At 44.3% G+C, this 24227-nt stretch overlaps 1 protein-coding gene across 1 annotated transcript in view; it reads left to right on the forward strand.

Moving 5' to 3' along the window:
• Positions 1 to 24227, forward strand: part of p3h2 (prolyl 3-hydroxylase 2) — a 114265-nt gene that overhangs the window by 41752 nt on the left and 48286 nt on the right. Inside the window, exon 2 of the mRNA XM_041839959.2 lies at positions 23095 to 23247. Within this exon, the coding sequence (XP_041695893.1) occupies positions 23095 to 23247 (153 nt within the window). The remainder of the gene's footprint in view (positions 1 to 23094; positions 23248 to 24227) is intronic.

Raw genomic sequence — 24227 nt, forward strand, 5'->3', positions numbered from 1 at the left:
GCAGCACCATGCTGTGTGGGTGCTTTGCTGCAGGAGTGACTAGTGCACTTCACAAAATAGATGGCATCATGAGGAAGGAAAAGTATGTGGATATATTGAAGCAACATCTCAAGACATCAGTCAGGAAGTTAAAGCTTGGTTGCAAATGGGTCTTCCAAATGGACAATGACCCCAAGCATACTTCCAAAGTTGTGGCAAAATGGCTTAAGAACAACTAAGTCAAGGTATTGGAGTGGCCATCACAAAGCCCTGACCTCAATCCTATAGAAAATGTGTGGGCAGAACTGAAAAAGCGTGTGCGAGCAAGGAGGCCTACAAACCTGACTCAGTTACACCAGCTCTGTCAGGAGGAATGGGCCAAAATTCACCCAACTTATTGTGGGAAGCTTGTGGAAGGATACCCGAACCGTTTGACCCAAGTTAAACAATTTAAAGGCAATGCTACCAAATACTAATTGAGTGTATGTAAACTTCTGACCCACTGGGAATGTGATGAAAGAAATAAAAGCTTTTTATTTTATCCAGTCTTTTATGCTCATCTTTATCAAGGGTGCCAATAATTATGGACCTTACTGTATATCTACATTTCAAACCCTGTGACAATCTTAACCATGGAAACAATGACAAGCGAAAGCGATGTCACTGAAATTACAAGTTTGTGCTGAGCCAGAGCATCATGTTCGCATTCCATCCATGTCCTACGACTCAACCACAAACAACTTAATGACTGAGCACTCTCACCATCCCCTCCTAGACCTGCTAGCACTTTCCCTTCATCATGAAGAGAGAAATAATCATCCCTCCCTTTTCTATAACAGGCCCAAACCATCACCAAGACCCTGTAACTAGTCATCAAGCGATGGGAGGGCCATTACATCATCCTTTTAGATGTGCAGGTCTAAAATAGGCAGCTGCCCCTTAGGCAGATGGATGGATCCACGGCTAGTCTAGTGGTTTGAGGAGGGTGCCGCTGCTAGGAGATGCCGTCTACCATAGCGCCATTTGTTTTTTTTATCACTGGTGACAGTTTTAATACTCACTACTGCATCGTGTATCAAAAGGTTGGCTGGTCCTCATTTAAGTCCCGTAAATCACTTCATTACTCCCTTTTTGTTTACAAAGCTCTACTACACAAGCTTCCAACTTACCTAACTTCGTTGTTAAAGTATAAAAACATGAGATACCAAACCCGTTCACAGAGTTGGTTAACTCGAGGTTCCTCGGGTGTCCACCGAACTAGGCAAATCCGCTTTTAGTTTTAATGCACCTTGTCGCTGGAACCAACTACAAAATACATTACAATTGGATGTTCTGGTGCCGCTCGCCAATTTTAAATATTGATTAGGAAACTTCTTACTGAGGAATGTAACAGTTTTTCTTGAATATTTGTGTTGTGCTGTATTTTAGTTTGTTTTACATTGTATCTGATTTTGATTCGATTTTGTCTTATGAATTGTATATGCAGGGCTACCTTGCGAAAGAGACTCTGGTCTCAATGGTGACTCCCTTTTTAAATAAAGGTAAAATAAAAATGCCAGCTTGCTCTTGGGTGGTTGTCAATCTCTCCACCTCTGCTGCCTCAATGATGACGTCTGTCAGTGTCAGTGGGTGCACCTCAATAATCTAAAGTGCCTTTCTTGACCTTGTCTCCTTTCCTTGGTCTGCATTGTTGGTTGAAAGAATGGAAAAGGGAAAGCAACGCCCTAGACATTACCTATCCAGTTCTTTCATATCAGCGCAGATGAAGGAGAAGAGACAAGGAGAGAAAGCAACTTTAGGCTATTGCGACATAGACATAGTAGACAACCACAGTCACAGCTGATTCCTGAGTGCTGACACAGTCCATTCCATGTGGCCTTGAGCTCCTTCTGCAGAGACTTGTTCCTGAGTCAAGACCTTGATCTTGTGTCAGTTATTCATTTTCCCCACTAATGGTTAAGGTGAGGATTGGGGGAGGGGAATCTTAACCCCTTGTGGGGCTTCCCCTTCTGACCCCCTGACTGCATCACTGCTGGGGAAATCTTGGAATGCAGGCCACAGAGTAACAGCCCGGGACACCTCACCATGAGGCTGTCAGCCAGCCACTGACACAACCCCTGACCTTGGACTGTCCAACTGCTCCTGGCCAATCACATCAATGTCACATCAAAGGGAAAGGGCCAATGTGAGCTCCTGACCTTGCGAAGCACATACACACCTAATTGCACTCACAGATGGACACACATGCACTTATGCATACAAAAACTCACCTATACGCACCAAAACTCTGGACTCTCTCCTACAGCACTGTGACAGTTTACCTTATTTTAAGACATAATCCTTGACCCAGGATGTGTTATTGTCTTAAACACATGACCTTTGGCCTACATAATTTCCCTCTAAGCAAGGGTGGCCTTTTGAGTTGTATTTTACTATTGTGGGTTTCGAGGGTGGCTGGTCCATTCCTTTTCATGTGATATACAGGGCTCCCACTCCTGTCGTGTAGGCGGAATTTGCCCCTAGATGCTGATCTTGGGTAAGTTTGGCATTTCCCCCACAAATGATTAGGGTTAGGATTGGGGATGGGAAGCTGATCCTACATCTGTACCTAGGCAAAACTTAAACCTGGATATTCTCCTGTTGGTACAGTGCTAATACAGACCGTCAAACTGACAGGTCTAACCCATGTCAACCCTCCTCTGTGCTATTAGTTAGCCTGGATTCTTGCTAGCATGCTGTGTCAGTAGCTCTGGTCATTTGTAATGTGACAAGAACCAGTACATGAACAGCCCATGCTAATGGATGGCCGAGTGAAAATCCATCCTAAGGCTGGTATGAGGAAATCAGAGAGACTGTCTACTAGATGAAGGACATTGTTGAATCATCTGGTAGTTCCTTAGAGCAGGGGTTTTCAAACCTCTCCTCGTGGACCCCTAGTCAGTCCATGTATTTGAACTATTCTAGAGCAAGCACACCTGATTCAACTTGTCAACTAATTATCAAGCCCTTAAGGTGAGCTAGTTCAGGGCTGTGAAACGTCTGGGGGTCCCCGAGGTGTTTGAGAACCACTGCCTTAGAGCTGCTAATGTTGATGATGTTTAATGCCCTTCAAGAAGACATTCTTTCCACAGTTACATGAGCTGAAACATTCCTCTCATGTCATTCATTGGTGAATTTCAATGGAAAGAGACACCCTAAAGATGTAGATGATGTATTGGTGTGACCTTACAGTTTCTCCCCCTCTTGCCCCTTTCGCTGCATTCTCTTACCGCATCATGTAGTAGACTGTGTTGTTCAGTGTGTACTGAGAATCCTATAGTCAGTCAAACCAGTCCTGATGTATGTGACCTGGGCTGCGTCCCAAATGGCACCCTATTCCCTACATAGTGCACTACTATGGGCACTGGCCAAAAGAGTGATTCCTCAGGAAACCCATACAAAAAAAGACTATGATTTTGGGATTTTCATGAAATGTAATTAATAGAATAGTCCTTAAGGAGGAAGGATTGTTGACATACAGTACCAGTCAAAAGTTTGGACACACCTACTCATTCAAGGGTTTTTCTTTATTTTTACTATTTTCTACATTGTATAATAATAGTGAAGACATCAAAACTATGAAATAACACATATGGAATCATGTAGTTACCAGAAAAGTGTTAAACAAATCAAAATATATTTTCTATTTGAGATTCTTCAAATAGCCACCCTTTGCCTTGATGACAGCTTTGCACACTCTTGGCATTCTCTCAACTAGCTTCACCTGGAATGCTTTTCCTACAGTCTTGACGGAGTTCCCACATATGCTGAGCACTTGAGAGAACAGTTCACACTGACCATTTTACTCACCCTAGCAGAGCTGGTTAGGCTCTTTTTATGTTATCCAGAGCATTGATGACTGCAACTGTGCTACTGGCAACAATTTAAATACACTTTTTTGCCAACGTTTACTGACACCGGCCATATTCAACGGGTGTTGAGAGTTCTGTGCTCTGGCACACTCAGACGAGAGTGCTCTGAAATCGGAGTAGATAGCCAGAGCGAGTTTACAAGCTACGTCTATCGACAGTTGTCGCAGTGACATCATGAACATTCTATTGAAATGGTAACTTGCATAGTGGAGTCTTGTTTAGACATGTAGCTAACTAGCTAAACAATGAACCATAATCCCAACTCATAACGTTACTACCCTGTATGAATGTGCAGGTAGCTAATCAACCAGGTTCAATGTTAGCTAGCTAACAGTAGTGTCACGCCCTGGCTCTGGGACTCTGTTATGTTGAGCCAGGGTGTGTTGTTTCTATGTGTTTTGTGTGCTAGGGTGATTGTCTAGTTCATTTGTTTCTATGTTGGCCGGTGTGGTTCTCAATCTGAGGCAACGTGTATCAGCTGTTGCTTGTTGTCTCTGATTGGGAACCATACTTAGGCAGCCTGTTTTCCACAGTGTGTTGTGGGATCTTGTTCCGTTTGGTTTGTGTAAACCGTAGGACTTCACGTTTCGTATCGTTTGTTGTTTTGTTCGTGTGATCATTAAAAATAAAAGTATGTTCGCATTCCACGCTGCGCCTTGGTCCTCTGTGTTCGACGATCGTGACAAGTAGGCTATAACTAGAAATGCAAATGGCTCTGAGATTAATAATATTACTACACAGATCATACATGTAATGTTAACTAGCGAGTCAGCCAGCTATCGCTAGCTAGCTAACAGTACATTTTAACTTGAAATGAAAACGAATGTCTGACAAAATTAGAAACGTGTACTGTCTGAAAATGTAGCTAGCTAGACTATCTTACCCGTAAACATGGATGAACGGTTCTCCCTCTCTGTCACGGATGCCATGGTTGCCCTTATTTTGAAGATGTAATCCGAAGACAGGTGTTTTATACAACAGTTTTCTGTGTATTCTCTTTTCGACTCCATCTGCATATTTGCAATCAAACGCCAGAATTTTCTCCATCTCCTTAGCTCTCATACTCTAATTCCACTGATTTCAGAACTCGGTCCTCCAGAAGGTGGAGAGCAAAATGTATGCAGTTCTACTACGTGATATCTTTCAAAACGGCTGTGTTAGAAAGGATTACCTACACATACTGACCAGCTCATATTATAGACAGAAGCGCGCTACATGGCAGACCAATCTGAACTCATCTCTCGGCATGTCAAGCCCACTCATTATCTCAGCCAATCATGGCTAGCGGGAAGGTTGCATTCTTGTTCCGTGGCTAAATCAACTAGGCTCACAATTTAATAATGTTATTCATATTTACAGATGGCATACAAGTTTGTTATTAAGGCACATGAAAGTTCACATGTTCCAGAAGGCATTTCTGCCAAAAAACGCATTTTGATAAATAAATACAAGTTGGCTCTCCTGTGAAGTAGTGACGTGCGACATACACCTAGTTTCCTGAAACGAGTCACATATAGCTCCCTCTCTTTTCTTCTAACAGGGGTCTTATAGGTCTCTCATCTCAGGAATTGTCTCGTCATGGGCTAAGCTGCTGAGAATGGTCCAGCTGGGGAGCGACTTCATGATATCTTGGGTCATATCAAGCACCTGAGTAAGAGTGCTGAGTAACAGTGCTGCTCTAGGACCAGGTTCTCCCCTGTCCATGTTATCTTATTCATTGTGGTCTAGAAGGCTAAACTGATCCTAAATCAGCACTCCTACTCTGAGACGCTTGATTGACATCCAGTCCTTGGATGGTGTCTAGCTCTACCCATTCACTAACCACCCCAGCTTTCTTTTCTGTTGCCATAGGGCAAACTTTCTTGAAAGTCTAGATTTCACTGTTCAGTGTTCCATGACATTTGGAAAAATGGTTAGGCATGTCTAGATTTCCTTGTTGAGTGTTACATGACATTTAGTGAAAGGTTATACATGTACAAATGAGAGGGGATCTATTGAGTGATTTACTGTAGTGAAAGGGAAGGGGATACCTAGTCAGTTGCACAACTGAATACATTCAACCGAAATGTTTTCTTCCGTATTTAACCAAACCCAGCTGAAACAGAGAATTGCGGGGGTCTGCCTTAAGGATTAAGGGAGGAGCAGACAGGTCTTTTCCTGAACCTAACCCTGAGGATGGACACAGATCTTCATCATAGTATGGATATTGAGTTTTGAATTAGGAGCTGTGCCTCTGGGAGTCTTGACCTTCTCATTAAATACATTTTCTGCTCTGATATGGTTGTGACTTGTGGTGTTCAGTAGCATACTGCTTTGATGAGTTGGAGGATGTTGATGCGATGATGGGATGCTGACACACAAGTCCCATGCAAAGATCAACATTTGTGCGTGACATGTTAATGGTAATATTCTTAAGTGCAGATCCACTTACAAAGCTCAGGGAAATAGAAGAAAAGTTACAGAAAACTTTGTGTTTAATGCAAATCATGTATGTTTTGCATACTGTAACTAATGGTCTTGAAGATCTGCTCTCCCTTTAAAATGTGAACAATTTGCACAGCTGGTTAAAGTCCATGTGAATGATCCATTCATTTCAGATTGCCTTAAATTCATCATGTCTTGAATGTGTTTCCTTTCAGTAAAGTTTTTCACATGGAGATGCCTAATACTGCAGGCTATGTCCCGCCTACCTTTTTAAGAACTCCTTCATAACTACATGAGCAGATTGATTTCAAGATGGACAAATACATTTAACATTTTATGTTTCTCCGGAGAGGGGTTATGAGGGATAGAGCGAACGCTGGGTAGCTGGGTGAATGTTGGCATTGTCTGGGCACACACGCACACACATGCCTCGGAGGGGTCCGTCCATAATTGTTTCTGTGAAATGTGACTGTACAATTGACTAAATTAAGACTTCAGGGATTTTGCTTAATTTGTAAAATTATTTTTGTATAATACACACACACACACACAGCCCTACAGGGACACTTTTTTTTTTTTTAACAAAGAACTAAATGGAAATGTTTTAAGTTTTCCACAGAAAGGGCTGCTTTATGCCAGTGGAAACTTCAGGTGTTTGAAATTGCGGGCGAGCGCAGTTTAAAAAGAACTTCTGGGAGAAAAGAGAGAGTGTTACTGTACATGGGGAAGGAGGGAACGTGAGAGAAGTGTGATGAGGACGTTTAAAGCCCAATTTTCCACCCTGTCTGAACGTCTCACGCCTCACACACCCTCTGTTTTCAGGGTGCCACAAAAAGCAGGCCTTGTGTGTCAGTGCGGTGCAGGAAAAGGGGGCAGACTGCAATGAGTGAGTGATGGTTGGCTGAGGATACAGTAGCCGGTGTTTCCTCAGGATAGTTGAGGAGAAAGGGATAGTCTTCACTGTCACTGATTTAACAACAACTCCAAGGAGGCTTCACTCAGGAGTCATAGGAAGTGGAGAGAATGGTCCAATCACCTTCCTGAGGAAAGGGATGTCACCCACATGACCAGTTTCAGTTACAGAGTACTACTGCACTACATAATAAGCATCTCCATTTTAGATCTGTCCAAACCCAGATTTCCATCAGGAGACTGGCATCTGAGATTCATCATAATGGGCACAAATTGTGTTTTCTTTGCTAATACGTTCTCTACGATGGCCCGCTGTTCCCACTCTGGGTTCCCTCTGCGTTCCGACCACTGTGAGGGAGGCTCTGTGTTCTCTAATCAAAACCAGCAGGCCCCTGTTCAGGACCAGACCACACAGCCATGGAACCGCTACCACCCTGCTCCTGTGTACAGTGGCAAGATTATGCCACCACTGTTTTCTTTACTTTTCAACATACAGTCTTGACAGGGCCTTTAAAGAAGGGATGGAGGAGGGGGGGCAGGGGGGGTTGGTTTATTTTCCAGGCGCTGCAGCCTCATTTGCCATCTCCCGTGTCCTCAAGCGGTCTTGTCTTAATGAAAGAGGCTGTGTGTCTGGCTGGTGGCCGACGAGGCTTTTAAGGAATTCCTCAGACATGACCTTATTGGATGACCACGCATTTGGCTCAGAGTGGGGCGAGGATAACCAGAATGGGAGCAGTGTGAGGAGCTGTCAACATTGAGGGGATGGGGCGAGGAAGAGAATGTTAGGGTGAGGTAAGAAGCGATGGAAGGCCAGAAAGCTCACCTATGACATCACATAGGAAAGTTCCCCTCTCACAATCCCCCTTCTTAGCAGCACAGACGTGTTTTTCATTGAGACGTGCTTAACCGTCAACGTGTTATATGCACTAGCCGTGTTGCAGACTATGAAATGTACAGTGCAGCTGGCTGGCTGGCTGGCTCGTTTCCTGGTCAGTGTTGGTGTGAGTTATAGTCGAGAGCCTGTGTCTTAAAATGTTGTGTGCTTTAGCGGCTGAGGAAAAACAAGCCCACGTCTGGTTAGTTTAACCAGTCAGCAGAGGTAATCAAGCGCCTTATTCAGACTCAATGTAGAGTAGCCTACTGACGTTCTGTGCTCCTTGTGAAGTTGTACCATGAAAGTGCTTTCATGAATTAATTAGCTTAAGAACGGACTTAATGAAAATCACTGTTTTGAAAAGCGCCTGATGGAACGGTTTATTTGGAGTAGTTATGTTTTCTTTGCCAATTAGCGTCACACTCACGTCACAAGAAGCACTCTTTAGCCCTGTGTACTGTATATGCGCATGGGTGTGAGAGAGAGAGTGAGAGAGAGACTTCTCTTTGACCCCTGTCTAAATGAGCTGAACAACTGATTGGAAACAGACTTGATACAATCTGATAGCCAGGGAATCAGGGATCTACAGGTGGAAACAACCTCTGCTGCATCTGTGACAAGGCACAAATGTTGTTTTCCAGGTTCCCCAGGAATTCCTCGAACAGTGGATCTGGATCGACACAATGTAGGGGAGACCGGGGGCAATTGTAACAGATTTTGTGTTTTACTCCATTGCTCTGAGACCACTCGAACTAGGCCAGACATTTTGTTGATATAAGAAACGTGCATATGTCTTCTAATCATTCATACCATTTGTATGTCTGTACATAAGACGGTCAGATCACAATATTGATTTGAATTTAAACACAAGGAAACCATGTGTTTGATGTATTGGAGACCATTCCACCGATTCTGCTCCAGCCATTACCACGAGCCTGTCCTCCCCAATTAAGGTGCCACCAATGTCATGTGTTCCAATCACTATACACTGAGTATACAAAACCCGTACTCTACACAGACCGGTGCGTCATAAACAATCAGAGCTTCAGTAGGCCTATATGCAAATAGACCATTGCGATATATGGATCTTTGAACTGGACTGTGTTTACAGCATATATTTATATTTATATTATTTTATTTTTTTTATTTTAGTCATTTAGAAGACGCTCTTATCCAGAGTGACTTACAGTTAGTGAGTGCATACATATTTATATTTTTATATACTTGAGCGGTCGTGAGTAGATGTGCTTGTTTTGAGATCAAAGTGAGAGCTGCATGTAGCCACGTGTGCACATTTTGTTCATATCCTTTGATAGTTAGTGAGTTGTTAGCCCAGTTATAGATAATATCTGGTCAGCAATAGGGAAGTGATTGCTTCCTACAAGAGCACAAAAGTGAGTCAGGTAAGGAGCTTTTTTTTTTGTCTTAAAAGGGCAGTGTTGTATTTTGAGACAGGCTTGAATACTCTTAAGTAGCCAGTAGGCAGTGGGTAGCATAATTTGTCTGATTCTCTGTAATAATGGTATGGGAATAATAATGCATTTAATTTTGTAAAGTGGTTTCTTGCATCAAACAATACAACAACATTTTCAGTCACCTCCTTTTCTGAAGGACAAGTGGATAAACAGGTTAATGTCAAAGCCGTGCATGTTTTTTTTCTTCAAAGTCTCATGGAATGTAGGCCATTGTTTTTGATGGTAGGCCACTCTTGTAGTCCTACATTATGATCAAATAGCCACAGTAGCCTACATGGCCACTGTTAACTGTAACTTAAAGCGGGTACAGCCTCAGTGTTCACAGTAAACGAGTGCTGAAAGTTGCACAAGTTTGTGCTCAGCAGACCTGAAATTTGCTGTGTCTAAAAAAATTTGAGGGTGTTCCTAATGTTCGGTATACTCAGTGTATGTATGCTGCAAAAATACGAGAGAGCATGAGAAGATGAGTTTTGATCAGTCAGGGAAATAAAAGTGCTGAAAACATGTTGGCTCACTATTTAAAAAGAAGACTGAGAACAAGCTATAGGATGACCAATACAAATCGATACTTGGAGTCAAATATCCAACAATATAATGTTGTCCAAAAATAATTTTGCGATATGTAACTACAATTTTTCCCCCCATCACAAGTAACCTATAATAACAGTAACGCACATGTTTGAACATGGCCATTCGGTTCCTCTCAAAACATCTGAATAGACTGATGGTGCCCATATTATACCTGTTTATAACTTATTTGGCACTCCACTGGTCCCCAAGGCTATAAAGTTAGTATTTGTATAATTCATGTATAATTCATACAATCTTTAAGTTAAAATCACTTATTTTCATAATTTGGCTCCCATATTTCTGGTCATTGTTTGAGTCGCTTTAAGGCGCACAGGTCATGATTGATTTACATTTTGTTGCTCTTATCCATTAATATGTTGTATACTTACGGATTTGCATTTACTGTTATATGAGTTTAATAAATACAATTTAAAAATTACAACTTGAAAACAATAGTTTGTTTAGCCATGAAAAGTATACTATTTTTAATTATTGGACATTAATGCTCAGGGCAGTATAAGAAAAATAAAGCCGATGGAAAAAATAAACTTTCAACCCTAAAAAACAAACATTTGTCCATAAAAGGTGCAAATAGTGAGATATTTGACTAAATGTGCATGTACTGTGAGTTTCATCACTCTAACTTTTTTCAAGGTGTGACAATTGCCCCCTGTTACAGTTGCCCCCAGTCTCCTCTACTTTGAACTGAAATAAGCTGAGAAGAAGGCGTTTTATAGATTTACAACATAATCCCTTGTCTATTATACTCTAACACAGCAGGTATTTGAACATTTACACACATTTTCCTATAGTTGGGGTTCGCAATGCCAAAGACTTCTGCCAAAAAGACTGCTACTACAGCTAGTAATGCCCGTTTACACAAATACATGGTTTGTTTAAAGCGCCAGTGAGTGTATTTACAATGTATTTTCTGGGCAAATGGAGATTCAATCATACTCCCATTTGTTAATGATTTACAGTACACACTGTTGAATGGTTGTGGTAGTTTTCTTGGATGTTTTACCAGATGCTTTTATCAAGGTGCCAAGCAGTAGTCTCATTTTCCCCAAACTTTCAGGCAGCATCCATCAAAGCCAGTAGGTTTACAGTAGAAACTATGAACAAGGTTTGTGATGTATGAACAGGCTACATCACATTTATCCCTAGTGTTACAGTATGCTTTTAGCCACACGTGAAATCTACTTACAGTTTTGGGTCATTGATTTTAAAGTAGCGTGAAAAGTAACTTAATTCAAGGTGCCATGATCAGTTCCATTCTCTCCAAATGGGTTAATATATTTACTGCCTCTCCTTTACTTTTCCTTGCAAAAAAAAAATGCCGTAAAGCACTCCCACTATCGTAAAGCACTCCCAATGTTGTGTCTAAGCAACGAAGATGTTAAACTTATGTTTGGTCAACACACACACATAGCAACAAGACCTTAACATCTTCTTGATCTGACTACCATACTGTAGGTATTTTGTGGCTTTCCTCCTTGTATCGGTAAGCAACCCCAGTCCAAATTGGACTCAACCTTCGTAACATTAATATAGGGTTAGCAACATTAAACTCTTTCTTGGTCCGGGCTAATCAGTAAATAACTACTGTGTTTACAGACCAGGAAATATTATAACACATTATAAGATACAGCTAGTCTAGATGTAGTATATCTTGTCTTCTTGTATTGCCAACGTTACATAGTGACCTAAGAGATTACTGGAATGTATGTGAAGATCAATGCAATGTCAATGGGTGATGATAGAATGTTGTCTGATGGCATGATGCGTGAAAGAATGTAGAGCACTGTCAGCGCCGGTCTGTTTCATGTTGTTTGTGACTTGACTGGAGACTGGAGAAACTATGTTATAATTCTGTCACCTTCAATCTAGAACCTTCCATTTCAGGGCCAGTTGAGGACAGCAGGTTCTCAAGAACAATACCAGCAAGTCTAGGTCCTTCAGAGATATAAACACATGGAATAGTCCTACTTGTTATGCCTGGCCATGTAAACTCAGCAAAAAAAGAAACGTCCTCTCACTGTCAACTGTGTTTATTTTCAGCAAACTTAACATGTGTAAATATTTGTATGAACATAACAAGATTCAACAACTGAGACATAAACTGAACAAGTTCCACAGACATGTGACTAACAGAAATGGAATAATGTGTCCCTGAACAAAGGGGGGGTCAAAATCAAAAGTAACAGTCAGTATCTGGTGTGGCCACCAGCTGCATCACCCTCCGATCCAACAGGTCCCAGACGTGCTCAATGGGATTGAGATCCGGGCTCTTCGCTGGCCATGGCAGAACACTGACATTCCTGTCTTGCAGGAAATCATGCACAGAACGAGCAGTATGGCTGGTGGCATTGTCATGCTGGAGGGTCATGTCAGGATGAGCCTGCAGGAAGGGTACCACATGAGAGAGGAGGATGTCTTCCCTGTAACACACAGCGTTGAGATTGCCGGCAATGACAACAAGCTCAGTACGATGATGCTGTGACACACCGCCCCAGACCATGATGGACCCTCCACCACCAAATCGATCCCGCTCCAGAGTACAGGCCTTGGTGTAACGCTCATTCCTTCGACGATAAACCGCGACTCGTCAGTGAAGAGCACATTTTGCCAGTCCTGTCTGGTCCAGCGACGGTGGGTTTGTGCCCATAGACGACGTTGTTGCCGGTGATGTCTGGTGAGGACCTGCCTTACAACAGGCCTACAAGCCCTCAGTCCCTCTCAGCCTATTGCGGACAGTCTGAGCACTGATGGAGGGATTGTGCATTCCTGGTGTAACTCGGACAGTTGTTGTTGCCATCCTGTACCTGTCCCGCAGGTGTGATGTTTGGATGTACCGATCATGTGCAGGTGTTGTTACACGTGGTCTGCCACTGCGAGGACGATCAGCTATCCGTCCTGTCTCCCTGTAGCGCTGTCTTAGGCGTCTCACAGTACGGATATTGCAATTTATTGCCCTGGCCACATCTGCAGTCCTCATGCCTCCTTGCAGCATGCCTAAGGCACGTTCACGCAGATGAGCAGGGACCCTGGGCATCTTTCTTTTGGTGTTTTTCAGAGTCAGTAGAAAGGCCTCTTTAGTGTCCTAAGTTTTCATAACTGTGACCTTAATTGCCTACCGTCTGTAAGCTGTTAGTGTCTTAACGACCGTTCCACAGGTGCATGTTCATTAATTGTTTATGGTTCATTGAACAAGCATGGGGAACAGTGTTTATACCCTTTACAATGAAGATCGGTGAAGTTATTTGGAATTTTACAAATGATCTTTGAAAGACAGGGTCCTGAAAAAGGGACGTTTCTTTTTTTGCTGAGTTTATAAACACAGGTCATTACATCTTTAGAGATAATGGATATCATCGAAAAAACAATGCATATCATCGAAGCAACATTTCCTCTTAGATACGTTCTCTGGCAGATGTTTGACTTCTAACTTTACCCTAGTCAGCAGCGCTTGGCTTCTATTCCCTTAGAGGTCTTAAAACCATTATTGGCTGCTGTTGTAGGGCTGTTGTTATCACACAGACATATTTGCTGCTGGAATGTGTACTATGCTAAGTACCGGAGCCAAGGAGCTCACTGGACAGTACTTCTTTGAGGAAAATCGTTTTAAAGACCTTTTTCGAGAAGGTCAAACTTCTGTCAGTGGAGGCTTAGCAGACTAGGCCGGGTGTTTAATAGCAGCAGGGAGAAATGTTTATACATGTAATAGCCACGGGCATAGATTTGACACCCCTAGCGCTACATGCGCTAAATGCTATTAGCGCGTAGTTAGGGTGTTGGTATTCTACTGGTCCTCATTGAAGCCTGAACACTAAGCCTGAATAAGGCTGGAGAGTAGGGATCCCTGGCTGTTTCCATTTCTATATCCTGACTTAGCATACAGTACTATGGACTTTTGGCATACGGTAATTCCTGGCATGATTCCTCCGATAAAACAAGTAGAAGCAGGTTTCAACACATGTACTCAGACATAGAGTATCTATGATATTTTACATTTTCACAATGGGGTCAATCTCCATGCCAGAAATGAACAGATCCATAGAGGTGCTGGTATGTGTGCATCCAAAACCTTAGCATGTTATAGTCCACAAGCTCCACTCTAGAACTCCGGTAGGCCGTAAACCCCTGGCAGTTTCCAAGAGTTAGGCTTAAGTTCTCACTCTTTGATTCTGGCCTTCTCGGATGGTTTGAAGGCCGGAACATACAGTAACTACAAATAATTTGTAGACTGCAAATTGACTGCAAGAAGCCCAAACAGATATAATATTTGACTAAAACTAAAAATTATTCCAAACCTTGCTTACATTTGCATGTGTCTCTGGTGTTTTTATGTCCAACAATGAAAATTCTCAACTATTTTTATTATTATTATTATTTTTATTATTATTATTTTTATTTTTATTATTTTCTTTGCTCAGAAATCTTGGGGGGGGGGGTCAAATAAAACCACCCATGGGCCAGATTTGGCCCGCGGACCGCCAGTTGGGGAACCCTGACCTAGAGGCTTCTAGCCTAAGGTATTTTCTGTGTTTTAGAAAGCAGCTTACTTTTCCCAGTTCTTCCCAGTTTGTGGGAAGCCAGTGGTTGCTGGCTGCCTGGTTGGTGACTACTGCTGACTCTAGTCTTGACGCCGACCCTTGTCTCTTGTCTCCTGTCAATTTGTGGCGGAGGGATACGTGCTCGTCGTCACAGCCCCGCTGTGTCTTTGACCTGGCTACAGCACTATTTACATATTTGTGAAGTGAGTGTGAGGTTCATGGGGAGAGAAACATGCAAATGGCCATTTGACTTGGCTTCTTGCCTATCCCACATCAAGAGGTTTTTACTCAGCGAGAGTTAGTGTTCTGTAGGGAGGACAGAGTGAGGGCGCCTACTGGGCACTAGTTATTTCCCCATTACAGGTGCTCCTTTGAAATTCATGAGTGGGAAAAACATGTGCTTACTCTACAAGGACTCTGTGTTCAATGCCTGATGGTTAATGGTAGGGTTGTGAGGGTTGTTAGCTTTGAAGCATAAACAGGTGATGCTGGTGTGTATAGATTTTTTAGTTTTAGTTTTTAATGAAAGGAAAAATCTAATATTTTGTTGTGGGAAACGTCTTACTGTCTTAATTAAGGAGCTGTTGATAACAAGGATTGGGAGGTAAACTGAAAGGTCAGCTGAAAGTGATTGATCTATTTTGCGTAATTTACTACTAGAAGACTGTCTGTATCAGCATCATAGTGATTCTGTGGGAAGAGGGTGGTTTTCTCATCACCCCTAACCCCACCCCCAAAGTGTCCTCAGATGTCCCCTTCTCAACCTGGTCACGGGGTCCTATGTTTAGTAATAGACTGTCGCCAAGGCAACTCAACACAGCGGGGGAAAGCCCACCGATGCATGTATTAGAGATTGTGATCGTAGGAGTCGTCACAAAAAAAAACTAAAGATATGGCTAATCCTACATCACTTTTCAATACGAGTCTACCTGCTTGATAATGGAAAAATGTTGATATGCCTGGGAGTATTTGATAATGTTATTCCATAGTGCTATTTGGTAGTGCTGTAATCCCTCTTTTAAAAAGTTGATAGATTTGCACTGGGCCTGCAATGTCATCCCTCAGGGGGATATTTTGATTCATTTGGAGGTTTGATTTATATGCACCAGTTTATGAAATATCTGAGTGGTTGCATCATGCTTTATTATACTGAACAAAAATATAAACACAACATGCAACAATTTCAATGATGTTACTGAATTACAGTTCATATAAGGAAATCAGTCAATTTGTCATGTTCGTTTAATGACGGGTCGGACCAAGGCGCAGCGTGATATGCGTACATGTTTATTTAACGATAAACACTCGACAAAACAACAAAGGAAACGAAACGTGAAGTCCAAAGGTACAACACAACAAACCTTACACGGAACAAGAACCCACAACTAGACAGTGCCAAAAGGCTTCCTAAGTATGATTCCCAATCATGACAACGAGCGACAGCTGCCTCTGATTGGGAACCACACCGGCCAACATAGAAATACAAATCTAGAATATTCACACCCTGACCAAACTAGCTAGAGTTCTGTAGGCCAGGGCGTGACAGTACCCCCCCCCCCCCCAAAGGTGCGGACTCTGGCCGCACAAATCTGACTGAATAGGGGAGGGTCCGGGTGGGCTTCCAGCCTCGGTGGGGGCTCCGGCTCCGGAGTGGAGCCGCTGCCCGGAGCTGGACTGGGCACCGGTGGAACAGACCGCTCTGGCTCCGGAGTGGAGCAACCGACCAGATCTGGATCAGGCACCGGTGGAGCGGACTGCTCTGGCTCCAGAGTGGAGCTGCTGACCGGAGCTGGATCAGGCACCGGTGGAGCGGACTGCTCTGGCTCCAGAGTGGAGCCGCTGACCGGTGCCGAACCAGGCACCGGTGGAACGGGCACGGGCCGGACTGGCAACGCGCACCACTGGCTTGGTGCGAGGAGCAGGAACAGGCTGGGCCGGACTGGCGACGCGCACCACTGGCTTGGTGCGAGGAGCAGGAACAGGCCGGGCCGGACTGGCGACGCGCACCACCGGCTTGGTGCGAGGAACAGGCCGGGCCGGACTGGGAACACGCACCACCGGCTTGGTGCGAGGAGCAGGAACAAGCCGGGCAGGACTGGGAACACGCACCACTGGCTTGGTGCGAGGAGCAGGAACAGACCGGGCCGGACTGGCGACGCGCACCACAGGCTTGGTGCGAGGAGCAGGAACAGGCCGGCCGGACTGGCGACGCGCACCACTGGCTTGGTGCGAGGAGCAGGAACAGGCCGGGCCGGACTGGGAACACACACCACTGGCTTGGTGCGAGGAGCAGGCACAGGCCGGGCCGGACTGGGAACACGCACCACTGGCTTGGTGCGGGGAGCAGGTACGGGGCGTACCGGACTGGGAACCGGCACTGGAGGTCTATGACTGTCTCCGTCCTTTACACTCCGCGCCCCGTCCTCCTCCAGTGAGGACTCCTCCTTGAGCCCCCACGAGTGCAGTGGTCGGGGCTCCTCTCTGTCGCTCCCCGACCACCCTTTTAGCCCCCCCAAAAAAGAATTATTGGGGCTGTCTCTCCTTCTCCACCCTGATCCCTTTCAGGGCCTCCATCTGCCTTGCCAGATCCTCTCTTATCTCCCGCCAAGTCCATACTCTCTGCTCCTCCACCTGTGTCCAGGGTGTCTGCTGCTCCTGGGCACGCTGCTTGGTCCTCGTTTGGTGGGTTCTTCTGTCACGTTCGTTTAATGACGGGTCGGACCAAGGCGCAGCGTGATATGCGTACATGTTTATTTAACGATAAACACTCGACAAAACAACAAAGGAAACGAAACGTGAAGTCCAAAGGTACAACAAAACAAACCTTACACAAGAACCCACAACTAGACAGTGCCAAAAGGCTTCCTAAGTATGATTCCCAATCAGAGACAACGGGCGACAGCTGCCTCTGATTGGGAACCACACCGGCCAACATAGAAATACAAATCTAGAATATTCACACCCTGACCAAACTAGCAAGAGTTCTGTAGGCCAGGGCGTGACACAATTGAAATAAATTCATTAGGCCCTATGGATTTCACATGACTGGGCAGGTGTGCAGCCATGGGTGGGCCTGGGAGGGCATAGGCCCACCCACTTGGGAGCGAGGCCCACCCACTGGGGAGCCAGGCCCAGCCAATCAAAATACGTTTTTCCCCACAAAAGGGCTTTATTACAGACAGAAATAGTTTCATCAGCTGTCCGGGTGGCTAGTCTCAGATGATCCTGCAGATGAAGAAGCCGGATGTGGAGTTCCTGGGCTGGCGAGGTTACACGTGGTCTGCGGTTGTGAGGCCGGTTGGATGTACTGACAAATTCTCTAAAACGACAATGGAGGCAGCTTATGGTAGAGAAATTAACATTCAATTCCTTGGCAACAGATCTGGTGGACATTCCTGCAGTCAGCATGACAATTGCACTCTACCTCAACACTTGAGACTGTGGCATTGTGTTGTGTGACAAAACTGCACATTTTAAAGTGCCCTTTTATTGTCCGCAGCACAAGGTGAACCTGTGTAATGATCATGCTGTTTAATAAGCTTCTTGATATGCCACACCTGTCAGGTAGATGGATTATCTTGGCAAAGGAGAAATGCTCACTAACAGGGATGTGCACATAATTTGAGAGAAATAAGCTTTTTGTGCGTATGGAACATTTCTGGGATCTTTTATTTCAGGTCATGAAACATGGGACCAACACTTTACATGTTCAGTATACAGTATGCGATACTGTACTTCTGGCAGTCTCCTCTTAGCCCCTCCAGCCTCACAGATCTTTTCTCTCTCCATAAACCAGTGACATCACTGGATGTTTGAGGTCAGCACTGCGGAGTATCACTGTAAATCTATTATCACTATAGAGAATGAGTCTCTCAGCACGGCTCCCCTAGTCCTATATGTTGCCAATGGAATACCCCTGAGGTCCTTATGTTACAGTTTTCCTAGTGAGTCTTCATGCTCACTTTACTATGTTCTATTTAATTGCACAATTTTCTGAAACTGTGTTTTTCTTAGAGGAAACTACTTCACACAAGGTATATTTAAAACAATGTAAAAACTTTACTTTTGGTACTTTGCCAACTTTAATGGTCGTACAGAATTGTGAACAGAGATTTATGATGGTATGATGGCCTCTCATGATCAAACCTGGAAGGCAGTGTGCTGCTGTCATGCGTCAGATTGAGTCTCCTCCTCCGCTTTCTCTCTCTAGTTTCTCTCATGTCTCGGGACAATAGGTCTGGCAGTGCTGAGACGCAGCTGTGTTTGTGCTGCAGCTGGACTTAATACCCCTGTCTCCTGACGCTGCCTTTCTGAGGCGTTGGGGGGAGGACTGGGGAAAGTAGTGGAGCAGAAGGGCAGGTGGGCCGAGACACTCCACAGGTGGCTGGATTCCCCCCAGCCCCTCTCCTGAACGTCACAGCCCCATCCTTGGGTCCAGCTCTCGGACGGAGAGAAGTCAGGCGGAATTCTCCGTGATTACCGGAAAAGTGGAGAGGTCAGCATTTGGATGGGACACAAAAATGCCTCCGGCTATCCCCTTGCCGATAGGTCCTTAGCCTCAGCCTGGGCAGCACGGGGGAGAGGTGGACAGTGCAGGAATGTAGTCGACGCCAATTCGCTCTTTGGCCTTTCAGAGGTAACCAAGCATGTCCACCCAGCTTTTCTTTCCCCTGCTCCTCTCCGCCGGAGAGAAAACCTTGGCTGCGTCGCAAAAAGAGAGGGAAAAAAAGAGAGGAGATTGTTGATTAGCACAGCACCCAGATCATGGCTTTCCTAGTCAGGAAATAGCCTAGAGCTGGCAGTGGAGTTACAAGCTTGGAGCTTGGTCTTTGGTCTCAGACCATTCAAAACAGCACCAATGTTTTATGCGTATAGGAAGGATTTAAAATGAGCAGGGCCATATAGTCACTCATATAGTCACCTCCCGTTTTACGAGATGGAGCTAACATTGCACCACATGAGATCCTCAGCTAGACAGAGCTCACTGTCTCTCAATTTTATACTTATTCCTTGGACGCTAAGCAGGAAGCCACCTCTGCTGCTTCCTCGCCCGCTGCCGCTGACCATAATCTCTCTCTCTCTCTCTCTCTCGGTCTCTCTCTTACCCTCGCTCCCACACAGACAGAGGTATATGAAGCATCTCTAATCTCTTGGGAGGGTGTTATTGTATTCCTGCGATTTTGAGGGTCTGTCCATCTCTGTCCTGGGCATGTTTCTCAGGCCATGACATGCCACATCTTGATGTGAGCTATTGTGAAAGGTGGTTGTTTTCGTGGGAATGTACCAGGGAAAGATCGTCAAAGATCTTCCTGTGTCAGGACTTGACAGTGATTTGATCAGATCTAATTGCACCCTGAGTGCTCTTGAAGCAACCAACACAGGACATAGCAGGAGCTGGAGCAAAACCATACCTTGCCTTTCCCTTTTGATGTGATCCATACTCTTAAGCTGCGTTTCCTTATCTCACATGGGCAGGTAGGTTAAACGTTATAAAAAGTGGAATTAAAAAGTCACCTTTGAGGTTTACGATCCTTTAATGTGAAGGGAGAGAGGGAGAGATGGAGGGAGGGAGATATGGGTTTCTTAACTGTAGAGCCAAGGCAAAAAACATTGCGTCCTAAGTGCAGCGGTGCTTGTGAAGGCAGAATTAAGTCCTCAAGTTCCACGGCATGGGGGAATCCTCTCTGTCTGCAGCTAGCCTATTAGAGTGGGCTGTTAGTGGATGATGCTGTTAGTCTGGTTATATTCAACGGCTGTGGAGCCTTTGAGCAGTTTCCCAAATGGTGGTGTGTGACCCACTGGTGTGTCATGGCTATTTCAAAGGAAAAAAATCGTTGGCTTTTTCCATTTGTCAAAAGAACAATGGAAATAGCATGTTTTCAAGAGCATTCTTAAAGCTTTAGAGTTTTGGCCCAAACATTTTAAGATCTACTGTCTTCCAGAACCATTAGAATACCACTACATTTATGGGTAAATATGAGCGTCAAACAGACCTACAGTGAGGGAAAAAAGTATTTGATCCCCTGCTGATTTTGCATGTTTGCCCACTGACAAAGAAATGATCAGTCTATAATTTTAATGGTAGGTTTATTTGAACAGTGAGAGACAGAATAACAACAAAACAATCCAGAAAAACGCATGACAAAAATGTTATAAATTGATTTGCATTTTAATTAGGGAAATAAGTATTTGACCCCTCTGCAAAACATGACTTAGTACTTGGTGGCAAAACCCTTGTTGGCAATCACAGTGGTCAGACGTTTCTTGTAGTTGGCCACCAGGTTTGCAAACATCTCAGGAGGGATTTTGTTCCACTCCTCTTTGCAGATCTTCTCCAAGTCATTAAGGTTTCGAGGCTGACGTTTGGCAACTCGAACCTTCAGCTCCCTCTACAGATTTTCTATGGGATTAAGGTCTGGAGACTGGCTAGGCCACTCCAGGACCGTAATGTGCCGCTTCTTGAGCCACTCCTTTGTTGCCTTGGCCATGTGTTTTGGGTCATTGTCATGCTGGAATACCCATCCACGACCCATTTTCAATGCCCTGGCTGAGGGAAGGAGGTTCTCACCCAAGATTTGACGGTACATGGCCCGGTCCATCGTCCCTTTGATGTGGTGAAGTTGTCCTGTCCCCTTAGCAGAAAAACACCCCCAAAACATAATGTTTTCACCTCCATGTTTGACGGTGGGGGATGGTGTTCTTGGGGTCATAGGCAGCATTCCTCCTCCTCCAAACACGGCGAGTTGAGTTGATGCCAAAGAGCTCGATTTTGTTCTCATCTGACCACAACACTTTCACCCAGTTCTCCTCTGAATCATTCAGATGTTCATTGGCAAACTTCAGACGGGCATGTATATGTGCTTTTTTGAGCAGGGGGACCTTGCGGGCGCTGCAGGATTTCAGTCCTTCACGGCGTAGTGTGTTACCAATTGTTTTCTTGGTGAAATAACAGCAGCTGGCTTTTACCGTTTTTACAATGAGCTCATTTAAACCAGCTGCCCGAGGTCTGTACAGTATCCACAGCACTTCTACTCAAAGACCCCACGTCTGTGTTTGTCTTGTTCGGGAGGCCTCTGATAGGAGTCAAAGATGATTGACAGGCCCCATTTATCCTTCTGTGTTTATTCTTGATGCATTTTTCTGTAATGTAAGAGAATCCTTGGGATTGGGATAATTATTTCATGCTAATGTACCCAAATGTATGATTCCCACATGTTTCCTGATGAAGGAAGCAAATCCATCATTTGGGTTGACATTAATGGAATGGATGGCGGGTTTCAATGCTGACAGGAAGTAAATGGGAACAATGTGTCCTTCTAAAAGTCACGGTTCTTCTCTCCTGTTGATCTCCTGCTCAGCCAGAACCATTAATATTGCATACTATATAATGAATTAGTCTTTTTATGCTCAAGTCAGCACTGGTTTTAAGGTCTTCTTTGAACTGTGGCTTATGATATGCCACTCTCTGTTAGTGCAGTAGATTCCACGCCAACCCTAAATCTAAATCTAAATCTAAATGGTCCTCTGTAGCTCAGCTGGTAGAGCACAGCGCTTGTAACGCCAGGGTAGTGGGTTCGATCGCCGGGACCACCCATACACAAAAAAATGTATGCACGCATGACTGTAAGTCGCTTTGGATAAAAGCGTCTGCTAAATGGCATATTATTTATTATTATTAACACTATATTTTGTACAAAGAAGGTGTGAGGTCAGGTCATGGCCTTAACCCGTTCTTTGAATGGCACGGTATACAACCCATTTACTTCATTTCAAAGCTTCTGCGGTCTCTGCCCTGTCAGCATAAATGTCATCAAAGTTAATTGAAGGGGCCACTTCAGTAGAAGTGATCAATGTCCGTAGAGCTTGTCTCGTCTCAGTGTATGAGACTGGGACAGCTAGCCTCATCTCGGTTAATGAGACGGTGTATCATCTTGGTGTGAGACCTGTGCCATCCTCTATATTCCATGTGAAGGGAGTGGTGATGAGGAGGCGGGTTAGGGTGGGTCTCCACTTCCACTTCCTGAGGTGAACACTGTCATTAATATACTCCACTGTCCTGTACTTACCTCAGCCACACCAAAGTATTCCACAGGGCCACACTGCCCTGCTAGAGACAGCTGGACTACAAGACTATAGTGTCTGTGTGTGGTTTATTTCTCCAATTGTTGCGCAATGAAATTGACCCTGGGAAAGGCTATGTTTGGCTAAAAGCAGCTATTTGTCAGCCAGATGCAGTTGGCGTATGCTCAATTTTTTTTTTTTTTTTTTTCATGTGTAGGGTTTTTCATTAATATCTGTGATAATGCCTCTCACTCTCTCTCATTCTCTCTCTTTCTTTCTCGCTCTCTCTCCCTCCCTCTCCCATCCTCCCTTCCTCCCCCTCTCCTGTATAGCTGAAGCAGTTGGACAAGGCAGCGGCGGCGGCCCACACCTATTTCCAGGCCAACCCGGAGCATGTGGAAATGGATCAGAACTTAGAGCAGTACAAGGCTCTGGAGGGGACCGACCAGGACCACTTTGTGGACAGAGAGGCCCGGCCCCATCAGGTAAGAGTGTGCAACTGTCTGTTTCCCGAGGCTAGGGTTACAAAATTCTGGTATCTTTCCCCAAATTCCCTGCTTTTCCAGAAATCCCAGGAATCCTCCAAACAGCATTTATGGGAATTTTGGGAAAGTTTGGAGAAAGTTGCAACCCTACCCGGTACTTTCAATGGGGATTTTCCATTGAGAATTAGTTTAATAAATTTTTACACGACGTTTGATTAGTGTAAAAAATTCTGGGCCTGTTTCATCCTTCCTTTCTACCTACCATTATGTACTAATCGATAATCAGACATGGTGATGTCTAAGGCAAGCTTATCGTAAATTGAGACAATATTCTTTCCTCCTCCCCCCAATACAATCTAAACTCTACTGTCCCCAAGTAACTGTTCTTCTCTAGGAAGTAACAATAGAAGTAGCCGATGCCAATGGACTACATGGACACTGAAAAGATAGCACGTATGTCAATAATTGTTCTATAGGTGTGAGTGGGTGTAGTGTGTGTATGTGTCTGTGCATATGAATGGGAGTGTGAAGGAGGGTGAATATGTGTAGGAGGGCGGGAGAGAATGGGTGGGTGGATGCATAGGATATGCTGTATGTGAATGAAGGAGAATGGATGAGTAAGTCGATATATGGACGGGTGTAAATGTGTCTAAGAAGAATGGAGGGTGGGAAAAGACAGAAAGTTGGGATAAACTTTGCCTGGGTTTGTAAGGCAGGGCAAGGATGGGAGGGTGGGACAAGCTTGGCTTGGGTGGGGAAAAGGGAGAAGAAAACTAGAGGTGGAGAGGGAAGGTTTGGCTTGGGAGAAGGAAGCATTTAACTATACTATAATGTTATTTTATTTTATTTTGTAACTTGCAAACCTGCTGTAAAATGAAGAAGATTTCTGGACAGATTAGGAAAGGATGTCGAGTCATTATTATTCCTTGTTTGTTATTATAGTTATGATTCAATGGTGGTTATTGGTGAAAGTGGAGAGG

The sequence above is a fragment of the Coregonus clupeaformis genome, chromosome 20, assembly GCF_020615455.1.
Source record: "Coregonus clupeaformis isolate EN_2021a chromosome 20, ASM2061545v1, whole genome shotgun sequence".
Taxonomy (NCBI): Eukaryota; Metazoa; Chordata; class Actinopteri; order Salmoniformes; family Salmonidae; genus Coregonus; species Coregonus clupeaformis.